The sequence below is a fragment of the Barbus barbus genome, assembly GCF_936440315.1.
Source record: "Barbus barbus genome assembly, chromosome: 20".
Taxonomy (NCBI): domain Eukaryota; kingdom Metazoa; phylum Chordata; class Actinopteri; order Cypriniformes; family Cyprinidae; genus Barbus; species Barbus barbus.
Genome location: NC_136748.1, coordinates 17275004 through 17290196, shown reverse-complemented (window position 1 = coordinate 17290196; position 15193 = coordinate 17275004). Strand labels below are relative to the sequence as shown.

Below are 15193 nucleotides of genomic sequence, written 5' to 3'. Positions count from 1 at the left end.
GACTGAGGTGAGAAATCTAAGAATCTAGACGCAATCAATATGAATCTTGATCAAAAATCAATCTTGGGTCCAAAATTTTCTAGGTTTCCTTGCCATCTGCTGCATACATAGGAAGCAGTTTTCTAAGGGAGTATCCTAACCATCATGAAACTGACTTTTGCAAATTTGTGTGTCATACATCATACAGTCAGTGCAAAGGAATAATACAAGCAACATAGCTTGTCGTTAACATGTCGCTAAACTATACACTTTAATTAGCTACCTAGCACACATATGTAACATATTAAACTGTTTTATTCATATTTTTCATTACGCATCCTTCATATTGAGTATTTTATTCTTTCACAAATCTTGTTGAAATGTATTTTGGGATTTCTTTCTCTTCAAAAGATACATGCAATCAGACTTTAAAAGAGGAAAAAGGTGGCAACATACTTTTTGAAGCCATCTATGATGTATTAAAGGCTGCTGACTAGATTTTTAACAAAGCTAATGTGTGTAAAAAAAAGATTTACATGATATTCAGTACAAATAAATGTATGAAATGTAACAGTCTTTCAAACTAACCGTATCAGCCAGACTAGACATGTAAAATCAATGGTAAAGTGTTTATGATAAATCTTCCTCGAACGGCATTTGAAGTCTTATTTCATCATGTTAGTAATGTAGTTGTTTAGTTCATGACTAACATGAGAAGCGAGATAATTTCAAAACACTGAAGGTGTGTATGTGTCTGCGCACATAGTCTGACATTCTGCATTACAAAAAAAGAAGAAAAAAACAAGATGTCATTATGTCTGCTTATCTTTTCTCTAATAAATCTAAGAAAGCAATCCATCCAGTTAGAGTTGCCCTTTACAATCTACAGCAAAAATACATGAAATTTATGAATATATTAAAATATATTTTTATGTATGTTATTCTGTCTACAAAGATACTGGGATTGACATGTCTATTACCGTATGTACAGAGGTTGCTAACTTCTCCACAAATGGACCCAGATGCTCTGCAGCCTTCAGTCCATCCTGGAAAAAACTGGGAACACACAATCGCTGTGTTTAGCCATCTCAAATATCTGTGACATCAATACACACACCCACAAAGCCACAGAAATTCAATCATTATAAACATAGTTGTTAAATGATTAGCGGGATTAAATTTCACTGTACAGTTATTCACATTCCTTTCAGATTCCTATGCTGAACCCTGTCTTGTAAGGGGCCTTAACCCAGACTTAAGTGTAATGTGAAAAGTGTAGTTTTGTACTGAAACCAACTTAGGTTAAATCTACATCTGAAAAGGAAGCTGGTGCTTCTAGAGGATCTAAATTTGGTTTAGACTTACTTAAGTTGGGCTTGAAAGTACTTGATTAGGCTCTGCAGAAGATCTGGACCTTGACGAACTTTCAGCTCCTGAATCTTCAATAAATACTGTCAAAACAGAGAGAGAGAAAAAAAAGTCGGTCATTCGTCAACAGTCAAAGGTCAATCCCACTGTTGTGTCCCAACATTGTGACTCAGCACAAAGCTAAAGCAGATGAATTCAGAACAAACATGAATTAAAGGGTAAAATGCACCACACAACTTTTTTGCAATGATTTGCATTCTGGAGGAGTCAATGCTAGTTGCCAAAACCAGTCTGCAGACTTTGGGCTGTCAGATTTCACAGATAATCGTGTAGTGTATGATTCAAACAGACTCTGATGATTTAGCTTTTCTCCCAGTGTATTCTAGCTTTATGAACGGAAAAAAGACTAAATTATCTGGTGAAACTAAATGATCTAGTTCTGCATAAGATTCTGAACATTCTGTTTCTAAGCAATCTGTTCAAAATTAAAATTTACTCTATGCATGTATGGATACAGGAACTTTCCAAAGTTAACGATGGTCACATGGTCGGTCAGGTTTGGAAGAAATAACGCATGTCTCCACTATAAAAAGAGAGCAAAGTAGAGACATCTGGAGCTCTGTGGCTGGGAAAGGGAGCACTGTAGGACACTGAAAATCCCCCTCTCTTTCATTATTCCTCCCACTTTACTCCTCCTTTCCTTATTCTTTCAATTACCACAGCTGGCGTAGCCCAAATTTCCCCAGTCCTGCTACCTGCCACGCACACAGTATATGGAAATTGGACATATCGCCACAGACATGTGGAGTGAGGTCATCAATAACCACACACAAACACAATGTGGCCTCAAACAAGAGTGCCTCTCTCAAAAACACCCCAAATCTTTTTGGTTTTAGGTGACTGCACAAACTGCCACACACTTATTGAATTTACAAAGAGTATGTTTAATACCACAGAGAGGTTAACAATCTGAGGTGACCCAGGAATGACTTGCTAAGACACACACATACAGCTGCAATAACCGCACTTATTCTCATTGAGACGATCACACAATGTGGTCTTGGTCAGGTTCATTTTGCACACGTTTCATAGTCTGTTAACCGGCCGCCTCTTATACCTCACACATCTGCAGCTGGAAGTTCCTTCTCTCTCTTTCCATGTCCTCCACTGTGTCTGTTGATTCCAACCGGATCATCCCATGCTGTTTCTGTTTCTCTCTCCTTTCTTTCTCCAGCTTGCCTCTGAAAAGCCAAAGTGAAAACGAATGAATAAAAAGACAAAAGAACATAATGAGAAACTAGTTTAACTGGTGGTCTTGTATTAAATGTTATAGGAAGTTGTGTACCAGGCGAACAGTTGGACTCTGAAACTCACATTTTAGCATCATAATCCTTCCAGCTTTTCTCCATCTGTTTTTTCAGCTCCTGAGAGAAAAAAATACAATATAAGAATAAAGAATTTTGTGCATATATATATATATATATATATATATATATATATATACACAGACACACACACATAAAAAAGTTCACACTGTGTTGTCTTAAAAGTGTGATGCAATAACAAAGGCCACCTCATTGTAGACAATTAATATTGTGTAAGTAATAATATCAGGGCGTGTATCAAAACTTGATCTCAGAGCCCTGCAATATGTCTTCACTCATCATACCGGTTAAACTCATAAAGAAAGGTGTGGTGCAGCTATTGCGTTTCTGACATTCAAAAACACAACCCTAAACAAGCTACATCTCTCAAACCTTGTTACAAAACAACATGACGCACTTTTGACTCTTTAAAGGGATGAATTTTATTTCCTTAGCTTTCTCAGATCTTTAATTGGAGTTCAATTATCAATTAAATTGGGGTTTAAGGTGATGTTTTAGTCTAGTATGATGACAGTGTGACACAGGTTTCTCACTAACCAGCCTGCTGTCTCTCAGCTCAGTCTTTAGCACGTTCTCCAGAGGGAAAGAAATTATGTTGTTCAGATTTTGCACCTAAAGAACCATCAGAAACAACACAAATTCAGGCAGACACACACTTGAGAACAAACAGGTATGTAGAAATAATTTAACAGAGACAGAAACCAGAGAGAAACTAAAAACATGAAAGTCAGCCAGAACATAGTGCAAATGTTAATGTAAACTCTAACTCACTTTTCAAAGTGAGTGCTCACATTTTTACCCTGCAAGGCATAACCCTCCCTATAAAGCCTAGTCTGGATGTACAAATGCTCGCAAACCATAAATCTGCATTATAAAATTGCAAAAGGTAAAATTCTGTTTGGGATTTCTCCTTGGCCAAGTTCATAAAAGTGCAGAGCAAGTATAAATCTTCCTTAGGAAAGAATGTGCGAGGAAAAACCCACTGCAGGACGAAAGAAGAATCAGACCGAATCATTTCAAACAATGGACAGCCTTTCGGACAAATTTCCCCTTTAAATGTCAGTTTTAAATGTACTGACAACATTGTTATTTTTTTTTATTAGTGTGTTTATTATATATTATATATATTATATCAGCCACTGTGCTGTATAGAGACAGGTATTGGTACTGAATGATTAAAAAAAAAAACTTGCTTGACCACTTAAAAAAAAAAAAGATACTTAAACCCAAGTAAACACTTACACACAAAAAATTAAATAGATAATGTGCTACACAAGAGTGTAAATTAAAAATAATCATGTGAGTCACCTCATAATGGTGCTGGATAAGGATTTCTAACCTTGCAAAATGGATGTTATAAATATGGAAAGTTTAGCCCCCACACAAGGACACTAAATCTAATGGAGTTTATTTTCTTAGCAGAGTTTCTGTTGTATTTTTTAAGTTGAGGTTCCTGTCCCTGGTGATTGTTTGATTGACAGCTCAGTGGTCAGACGCTATCCACTCGTGCTCTCGGGTCTGGTATAAATTACCATCACCATAGAAACTATCAGTGGGAGGGTTCTGGGCTCTGTGGTTTGAGGGGCCCTCGCCTGCAGCTGTTGAACCCCTGTTGACTGACACACACACACACACACGTTGGTTTTTGTGGTTTATGGGGACTCTCCATAGGCGTAATGGTTTTTATACTGAACAAACTGTGTGTGCTATTGCCCTACACCAACCCTACACCTAAACTTAGCCCTCACAGGAGACTTTGTGCATTTTTAGATTTTCAAAAAAACACCATTTAGTATGTTTTTTAAGCCTTTTGAATTACAGGGACATAGGCAGTGTCCTCATAAACCACCTTCATATTGTAATACCTCTGTCATACCCATGTCATTATACAAATTTGTGTCCTCATAAACCACATAAAGATGCACACACACACACACACATACACACACACACACACACACACACAAAACTACCTCTCCCAGTGCCCCGTGTACTTTGTACAGCTGGAAGTCTGCTGTTTCTTATTCAGAAATATATCCAGAAGACAAGGCACACACCCAAAGGTGCTTTTTGAATAATATACTGGACAGACATTACTTGAATAGTTTCCTCTCAAATGTGGAAAAATATTCATGTTGGCCTTGAATTATACAGGTAATCAACATTTGCGCTTCACTGAACTTTATGCTGCACCTGGAAGCTAAATTTGGGGGTAAACCGATATGTGCTTTTTAATGGCCAATGTTGATATATAAGATGTTATGTTGATATATAATTTAATGATAGCAAAAATGAAGTCTGCACAAATTCTTATTTCCACTATTGACTTAAAACTCCCTCAAAAAGCTGTCAGTAGATTTAGGACTGATATGAGAAACTAACTTGACATGAATACTTGACTACAATATATCCGTTTTCTCTGCTGAAAGAAATGGGCTTTAATTGGAATTTAAAAAAAACAATATTCAGCTTATGTCCCTTTTATTGCGTTCAGTATTTGTAGTTTGTAGTTTCAGAATGGTGTCATGCTCACCAGGTTTTTGAAGAGTGCAGTGATCTCTCGAGTGAACACAGCCAGGTTCAGGAAGCCTGTGGAGATCTCGTTATTATCCTGCGTCAGGTGACTGTTGCCCAGATTCTCTAGAACCTCTGTGTACTGTTCCTTACTTTCCACATGATCTGGAAACACAACATCACAATCATAAACAAGACAATCCTGTGACCTCTCTGCAGAAAACCAGAGAAACTAGAAATTAATACAAAACTGTGTTTGGAGGCCACTTTTCTTCTGTAATGTTACACAATTCCATGAGAAACAGGATATTCAATGAAAACAAACGTAGAGTGGGACTTGATTTCATCCATCAGGAATTGACAGGATTGTGTAAAGCCTCTATAGTTCAGTCTGAAACACTGTCAGAGTATGTACTGCATTTGCTCAGTAATATTGTGAAACATTTTTAATATATTTTGAAATGTAGTTTATTCCTGTAATGGCAAAGCTAAATTTTCATCAGTGATGAGTCTTTAGTGTCACATGATCCTTCAGAAATCATTCTAATATGCTGATTAGGTGCTACAGGAACATTTCTTATTATCAGTGTTGAAAACAGCTGTGCTGGTTCATATTTTTGTGGAAACTGAACAGATTTTCAAGATACTTCAAAATTCAAAAGGATTTCTTTGAAATAGAAATCTTTTCTAACATTATAAAATGTCTTTACTATGACTATCAATTTAATGTATCCTTGTATGGGATTAACTTTGTGCCAATTAAAATGAATGTAATTTTTCAAGAAACGTATGAAAATATAAATTGAAATGGAATAAAATGTCTCTGAAACTGAAAAAATTAATAATTGCATGCAAAATATTTGACTTTGTTTTTAATACACGGCATGTTTTGACTGTTTTCTCCTCTTTCGTTCGTTGATCTGTATTTAAAAATACGCTTCCAGAGTTTTCAATTACGATTCTAAAGTTTTTGTTCGCCATTCTGGCACAAATCTCTTGTGGGGGCGGGGCTAGCAGCGGTGTGTTCTCATTGGCTATTGAGTTTTTGATTGACAGCTTCTTGACCTGGAAGTAAAGACGTCAGTGTTGCGCCCCCAGTGTGGATGTGAGCGTCTCTTAGCAGCTTCCTATTACATTTTAATGATATAAAATAATATATAATTATTATTATTTTATCAGTATTGTTCTGCTGCTACACTACATTGTTGAGATGATTTCTTAGGAATAGCACTGCGAATGATATCATCATTATCATCAATCATCGTCGTTATCAGGATACTCACGGTAAGTTGTCTTGATTCAGCCCAATCATTTCTGGACCTGGTAATCCACATACAGTTATAGCCTTCAATTAGATCATATTTGCTTCGATTAGTTCATATTTCCCCCCAGCACATAGCATAATGTACAGTACTAAATGTACTGTATCTGACAATGACCGATGCTATTTTACAAGTGCACTGTCAATCATTGCTCTGTCAACTTTGGCAATGTAAAGCCTTTTTAACCATGCTTTTTCTGTGTCCAGATTTGACTAATAATAAAAATGCAAAAATGGTCACTTCAGATGAACATTCTGGGGGGGCAGGAAACAAACAAACTTTGACAAAAAAGTAGTCTTTAATAATGCCTAAATATGTATCCAAATGCACAACCTAATACAAATAATTATGACTGAAATCCGTTTCTAGCAACTAGGGTATACACAGTCATGGATATATAGGGCTATACAGCCATCTAACGGTTACACAACGGTATTACAGATGACAAATGGTGCATCATTTTGATGTATTTATTACTAAGTTAAAATTACTAATATATATCAAATTAAATAATTATATTGTGTATTTATTTGTTTGAAATATTCTAAGTTTGAAATGTGTCATGGGAGTTCAAAGCAGCTGGTATTGTTAGACTATAATACATCTTTCTCAATTTCCAGGGAGCGGAGCAACTTTTCCATAAACAAACTTCTGATGCTGACCCAGAGGATGCAGTGGTCGTACCAGAGATCCATTGCCCTCATCAGATAAGAATCTTATTTTGTTCAGACACATCACCTTTGAATGACTGGGATCTTGATCTTCAGACAACTGATATTATGCAAATATTTTAATTTCTCTGGAGCTCTAGATTAAAACAAAAACAATTCACAAGAGGTTGTACTTTATTCTTATTAGTCTATGCTGATCTTGAATTAGCAAACCAACAGCATACGATTGTTAAGGGGATAGTTCACCCAGAAATAAAACTTCTCTCATCTTTTACTCACCCTCATGCTGTCCCAAATGCATATTACTTTCTTTCTACTGGACAGGTAAACACAAATTAAGATTTTTAGGCAAATAATCCATCTTTGTGAGTCCTAAAGATGCTTTAAAAATCACACACAATGACCGTGACACTAATCCATCTGACCAGTGGTTAAATCAATATTTTTTGAAGTAAAACAACAGATAAGAAAAACACTAATAATTTAAACTTCTGACTATTAACAATCGCTTCTGTTCAGCTGTCATTCGTGCATCCACTTGTGTCATTTGGATTCTCAGAGATGGATTATTTTCTTAAAAGTCTTTGTGTTTGTGTCATGAAAGAAAGTCATAAACATCTGGAACGATTCACTTTGATACTTGTGTACATGCTATAATGACAATAAAGAATATAAATTTATTTTAATTATTTCATATTTCATTTACATTCATTCAACAGGTTTATAAAAGTCAGACTTGAAAGAGTTAATCATTGTTAATGTATTTCCAATTTTAAATGTTAGATGATAATGTTAACTTAATAAAATAACTAAACAAAATTATCAGCGTGATAAAAACAATTGGTAGCAAGAACGTTCTTTTGTGTGGAATATGTAATGAAATGAGCTTGATTGCCTGGCTGGAGTGAGACTTTCTTGACGTCTGAAGGAAAGGGAAGTGGTGTGTGGCCAAGTATGGTGTCCCATACTCGGAATTGTGCTCTACATTTAACCCATCCACACACAGTAGTGTACATACACCCGGAGCAGTTATTCACTCCCCCACCTACAATCCCTGCCGGACCTGAGACTCGAACCCACGAACTTCAGGTTACAAGTCTGAATCTCTATCCATTAGGCCACGACATCAGTTCCAGTTTATATTTTCATAAGTTTCTTGGAAAATTACATTCATTTTAATTGGCACAAAGTTAATCCCATATCCTTGATGAATATTAATTTATTTAAAAAAACTAAATCTTACACCAAACGCTTGAACAGCAATGGAAAAATTTGAGTATTAATTAAGAAAATAGATTTTTAAACGTGATAACCTTTATCTATCTTCTGAAACCGTGTGACCCTACAGACCTCACCACATGATCAAATGAATAGAGGAAAACAGGATTTTGAGATACAGTGAAAAAGATACCAGCTGAAGCACAGTGAGCTCCTGGAAAGAAAACACAAACACCACAGGCTCAGACTGCACTAGTACAGATCAAAGAGCTCTCAGCTCCACAGCTATAAAATAAACAGGTACACTTAGATGAGAGCCAGAGCAAAGGCAAACCATCCTCACTTATGATGATCACAAGTATTTGTGGGAGCACATGCTGGACTTTCCAAGAGAGCGTCCATGGAATCAGCATTCAGTGCTATAGCTAAACATGATGTACACATTTTCCTGGATTGAAATTCTCTGTCTCTGCATAAACAACATTCCTATCAAGTGATCATTGCCCTCTCATTTCTAGGGGTTGTGTTAGGCTTTGATTGGTTGATCAGGAAACAGTTCCAGGAAAAACAAAGGACGTTGATCAAGGAATACATCCTACTTGGGTGCATCATATGCATTGTGCCCTGATCCCATTTCACCTGAATAAATTACTTTGCAGTGTCAAAAGGACATTAAAAATAAACAGGAGAAATCCTCATGTTAGCATATTATTATCTATCAGGATATCGGTCTAGACTCTAATGGAAATGGAAACATTCTGGAAATGTAAGACCACTTCCTTAATAAATAAACTTGCATTATCTGGTTTTGGGTTGAGCTCCGTTTTTCAAGACAGGACAAACAACTAAATTAATTTAGCATCACTATCACAAAAAAAATATGGGGGATTTTTTTTCTGGAGTTAGTTAACTAGACACTTCCTCTTCTGTGGACTTCAATCAACAGTGTTTTTCCAGTGAGTCAGTCCAGCTCAAACAATACTGCATTTCACTCGCAGGCGCCAAGCACTCTAAGGACCTACCTTCCCTGATCTGGAAACAGTTTTATTTTCTCAACAGGCATCTGTGAGCACTTTCAGACACACAATTTGAATTTGTATTGTTAATTCATTTTTTGGCATGTTTGATACCCTGATCTGTTCCAGAGACGATAGGTGAAGCTAAAATGAACCTTGAAGCAGATCCTGTTCCTGGGTTTTTAGAAAACTGACCTCTATATCAACACTTTAAAGCATCTGCCACATCTGTGTTCGTGTTTGCATGTCTTCAGCAACATTTAGTCCACGGTCAATAGCTTTTGGTTTCATTTTAACTGTGACATATTTGTTTAGATTACAACAATTATCTGTCTGTTTAGATTACAGACAGACACACATTTAGACTAAATATACAGCTCCCTAAATAACCTTCATAGAGTCCCCTATCATACCTGAAGTGCACTCATTCATAAAAATATTCCAACCCTCACTGAACATGAGTTTTTATTGCTCAACAGACGAAAATACATACATAACTTACAAAAACAAACTAAAATTAACATTCATTTTCATAACTCCAACATTAATTAAACAAAGTCCACAAATAAACTTCCATAAATAAATTTTAGTTTTCAATATATGGTATATTAACAACCCACCTGAATAAAGAGAGAAAATGCAACTTGATAGCAATAACACTAGACTAGGCCATTTTTAAATGATACCGATTCGCTCATTAACTTTGGCAGGTCGTAAATAGGGTTCTAGAAATAAAATTAAAAAATAAAATGCGTTAAAAAAAATCTACATGATAAAACATGGATTTGGTGCATCATTGATTTTGACAGCACCAACAGTGTACAATGAATTTCACTCCAAAGTGACTCAGATTTGTTCACATCTGTATCAGAAAGTATGAAAAATACTAATAGTAAAGCTAACCACTAACAAAACAACAAAAAGACATTTCTATCTATATATATTGACCCCAAAATCATCATGGACTCTGGACTCAAACACTAGTTTCTAACCAGGATGATTAAACAGAAAAAGAGTAAAAGCTCTAAAGACTAATAAACCTGCTTGACGCTGCACTGAACTGATAAATGCACTAGCTCTGAGTCATTGATATGAGCTACAAAACAGCATCCACAACTTCTCACACACAAACAACTATATCCCACCACAGTGAGAAGGATGGGGTGAATCAGAAAGAGCGGTGATTTTATCAGGTTCAGGTTTGGTCTCACTCCTAAGCCAAGCTTAGCTCCACCACAAACACACAGGGGCAGGAAATTGAGGCCCCTCATTAGTGTTACCGGAATGAGACATCTGATTTCAGTTAAAAGAAAGAGAGAGCGAGTGACGACGAGGGGGGAGATGATAAAACATAGGGTCTCCTTTGCGGTTAACTGAACTGTGACTCACAGAATTGAGAAATGGGGCATGCGCCCTCAGAAATGAGAAGCAGGAAGATCTGAGACACGTTTCCCAGAAACCATGATCATTCCAGTCTGGACTTTTGTAAGCATAACATAACATTATAAATAGTGTATTGGCCAGGTCTGTGGGGCAATTTCTCATTTCAGGGAGGAGGAGCACACTGATATCCCCCTGACAGTTCAGTAGGGTAAAGACGCTGATAGTAAAAAAAATTAAAAGTACAAGTTTGATCGTGTGATAAAGTTTCAGTGTACATGCAGCCAAACTGCTTACAGAGGTGTAACCGGTGGCCACGTGCGTTGTGCAGGGTGGACAAAATAAGGCACTGAATCTGTATGTGTTTCACACAGCATAAGGTCATTAGGAGAACTCTGAGGTTCAATAAAACAGTGAAGCAAGTTTCAGTGGTTGTTATTTTCTACACTCTGACTCAGTGTCAAAAACAGGAAAACACACAATCTGCTCTGTATTTGAGAGATTAGTGGTTGTGATGTCTGTACAAGTCAGGGCCCCAATTTCTGTCATCTTTCATTTGTGTGACAGAGAGAGTAAGACAGCAAAAGTAAGAACAACCTCAATGCAATTCTTTTAGGAAATGTGTTTTTAGAAGACTTTTTTCACAAATCTTACTTTCATTTTAACGACTACTGTAATTTAACTAAGCATTTTTATGGCATCAAAAGATGACTCTTATGTAACAGTCTGAGGTTTGAATAAGTGATACTAAGTGAACCAGGCTTCCCAAAGATCTCTAAAAAGCCACCTCATTCTATGCATATTTTTGCTTATGTTCTAGTCATAGTCAAGTCATAGTTAGTGGTTTGTTAATAGTGAGAATTTGACCTTAAATAAGGTGTGACAAAATATTTTAACATCAAATATACATCTTTTTGTAGTTTTGCCAAGCTCTAACATATTTAATTTGGTAGAAACTGTGTAAAATCCTTCATAATCTTCATTCAAACAGGTAGGATCCCTGAAGAAAGTTCAGCTCTTAAAAGGTCTGAAATCCTGCTATTTAACTTATAGAAACTAGGAGTGTTGAGCCTTCACATATTGCTGTGGACAATGAAAACTCTTGGGAGTTAAAAAGGTTGAGAAGCACTGTACTAAATGAAATAATTCAGCAAACAAGAGGAACACAAAGTTCCAAAAAATAAGACTGCACTCACTGAGTCCAGAGTTGTGAATGGCTTTCACAATTTTCTTCATCCTCTGTAGAGACATCTGGTCCTGCTCTAGAGACTGGTGGAAGACAGCAGAGAAATGAGAAAAACATTAGAATAGAAATTCATTACTAGCATCAGCATCAACTACTCTCTTCAACTTCATGTAATCATTGGCACAAAAATGTTTAACTGGTTGCGGGGCAACACTTGACTTTTTACCGAACAAACATCAGAATAGAAAAGCAGTCTATCACGTCAGGCCGCCGTGATGTCAGAACAGGTAAGTTGTGAAGCACTGGTGAATCAAGCCTTACGATAGACAACGACAACTCTTAATGACTCAGAACAGACACTATTTACAGTAAAGAATTAGTGCAGAAGACAGAAAGAGACACACCTCCGTGGGAATCTAACCTGAGTTCAAATATCAGTGGTTTAAATAATGTTTTGGTTTATTAGGATTGAATCACATCAGTTCGTTTAACTTCTTTGGTCAGAAAGTGTCTATTAAGAATGAAAACATCCCACAAACTCTGAATAAGATGATTAGCAATCACTCTCCATTATGTAATAAATGTCAGTGTGAAATTGGAACTTTGATGCATTGTTTTTGGCAATGTCCAGTCATCACAAAGTTTTGGGATGGGGTGGTACGGAAGATGGGGGACATTTTTAAAATAAACTTTACCAAGGACCCTGGGTTTTTTTTTACTTGGCTTGCCAGCAAAAGACATTGTTTTAACTGCTAACCGGTTTCTACTCTGCAATAAGCTCCTGTTACTCGCTAGAAAATGCATCCTTATTGAGTGGATTCACTCTAGACCCCCATCACTTTCCCTTTGGTATCGAGAGATCTTCAGAATATTGCCTATGGAGAGACTAACTGCTGTGGTTAGGGGAGACAGTGCCATGTTTGAAGAGATGTGGGGGCTTGTTATGGAACATCTTCCAACCAGTTTACAAGAGATTATTTTTAAGGGAAAATTTGTATTTGAATGAGCATTCCTTTTTACTGAATAACTGGTGTACTTACACTGTATAAGATAGTATGGGTTGAGGGGCAAATAGCTAGGTCCAGAGGTTCAGGATAGACTGAGAATCATATAGATTTTATTTTCATTGTTTTATTTCCATTATTGTTCTATTATTTATCTTATTATTTGTGCCTTTTTATTTATATTTTAGTATATTTTTGTTTTGATTATTGTACCTTAATAAGGTTCAACCCTTTGTTTAATTGTATTTTTTCTGTTAATAAAAAAAAAAAGAATAAAAACATGAAACCTGAATGTGAATATGAATGACAATGAAGGGTTTTAAACCACCTTGAGTGTGCAACCTTACAACACACTGACGTACGCCTGCTGCTATCTGCCAGAGATTGTTTAGTCTGATCGATGTTAATAAATCAGTGCCAAGACTAACTTTCTTTGGTTCTGTTCTGTTTTGTTTCTGTCTGTAGCTTTTTGGGCAACATCCCAGACACATAGACTTATGGGATCCAGTGAAGTATAACTCAGAATTATTTTTCCCAGTTTACAAGGCATTTAGTTTCATTTTCCAGCTTTTCCTGGTATGAGGAAAAACCTGAGCAGTGCTTCGACCTTAGGGTTTTTGCCAAATCTCTTATCAAGTGTTCTTTCAACAACATTGAAACAGATGGAGGACAAACCACTTAATCAATGGGCACTTCCCACGTACAAACATCTAGTGCCAGAAAAAAGAAGGTATGGATTTCAAGTACATAATAAATACGCTTGAAAGTGCCCTTTTGAGTGTGTTTGTGGTTGTCTCAGGATAAAAGTTCTCTCAAAAAGGTTCATCGCCATTATATCTAAGACTTCAAAAGAGTGGGTTTGGGGGGATTTAAACCCCACATGATGGATGTCAAAGTGAAGTAGAGGCCTTACATTTACATATTATATTTCAACAGCATATAAAACTAAAATAATTAGCTTTGATGTTCTGTCTGAACAAAAATGGCTCATTGATATCTTCAAGGCCCTGTGAAACACTATTTTTGCAGCCATATATTTTTCATTATTTAATGTAAATTTGTGTCAAGTTGAAAGCTGTAACTCTAATGATGATCTTTATTGTTTTATGCCTAATAAATACTACTAAATAAAATAAATGATATCATCTGATCATTATGTAAAAAGATAACTTAACTTCAGCATATCTACTTTAATAGCTTGCATTGTGAAGATGTTTTTAAAAGAGTAGCTTCATCATATTTTCTCCACATCTCTAACATTAATTATAGTGAATAATGGCATTATGAATGTTAGTACAAATATTCTATCTGTCTGCATCAGTGGAACAATAAATACATAATCTTTAGCATGTGTAGCACCAAATGAAAAAGTTAATTTTTCAAGTTTAAAAAGTAAAGTTCACTGCCCCCTAACCTCTCAAACACTGGTCACTAAAACCTCAGTGAACTGACGACACTAGGATACGTGGTCCTGTTAGCGGCTGGGGGAGTCAGCTATACTATGCTCAAAGGGAGTGAGGACGGCCAAAATAAATGCATTAGTCACAACAAATCTGCTGACCCGAGGTATGACTGCAGTGGGTAAGTGCTTACATCAGATGTGAAGTGCTGTATGATGACAAACAAGCACACACACACACACACACACATACAAATACAAACATAACATATAAAGCATAATTCAATAATCATCAAAAGTTTGCATTGCAAACTAATCTGTCCTGGGGGTTTCTGTATGTCCGTGGCCTCCTCCTGCAGAACATTCAACATGCTGCCAGCTATCAGCCAGAGTCTCAGCGAATGGAAATAAAACAAACTGCCTCTCAAACCCAAACAAGTCTTCAAACACTAACCTTGATGAAAACACACTCAGTAATAAGCACACGTTGCCCCTGGACATCAAACACACTTAACCCTCAACTTTGAAGCTTTGAAAGACTGTAACACTTACAAATTGATAGATTTACACAAGTAATCTGGACATGCACGGGATATCCACAACATTAGGAACTGAGCAGCAAATTTATAATCCTGAACAAAATAGTATACTATGACAAAATCATCTCTGACTCATTCAAGGAAACTAAAGTTACTTCCATCTTCTCATTCTGTGATAATTCTAAAGAATATTTCCACAAACACCTATGTAT

General features: G+C 36.3%; 1 protein-coding gene across 1 annotated transcript in view; it reads right to left on the bottom strand.

Moving 5' to 3' along the window:
• Positions 1 to 15193, bottom strand: part of LOC306886615 (arf-GAP with SH3 domain, ANK repeat and PH domain-containing protein 2-like) — a 30375-nt gene that overhangs the window by 13121 nt on the left and 2061 nt on the right. The window contains exons 2-8 of the mRNA XM_079443877.1: positions 12050 to 12122; positions 5266 to 5411; positions 3270 to 3344; positions 2722 to 2771; positions 2465 to 2588; positions 1345 to 1430; positions 960 to 1035 (exon numbers count right to left, since the gene is read on the bottom strand). Of these exons, the coding sequence (XP_079300003.1) occupies positions 960 to 1035; positions 1345 to 1430; positions 2465 to 2588; positions 2722 to 2771; positions 3270 to 3344; positions 5266 to 5411; positions 12050 to 12122 (630 nt within the window). The remainder of the gene's footprint in view (positions 1 to 959; positions 1036 to 1344; positions 1431 to 2464; positions 2589 to 2721; positions 2772 to 3269; positions 3345 to 5265; positions 5412 to 12049; positions 12123 to 15193) is intronic.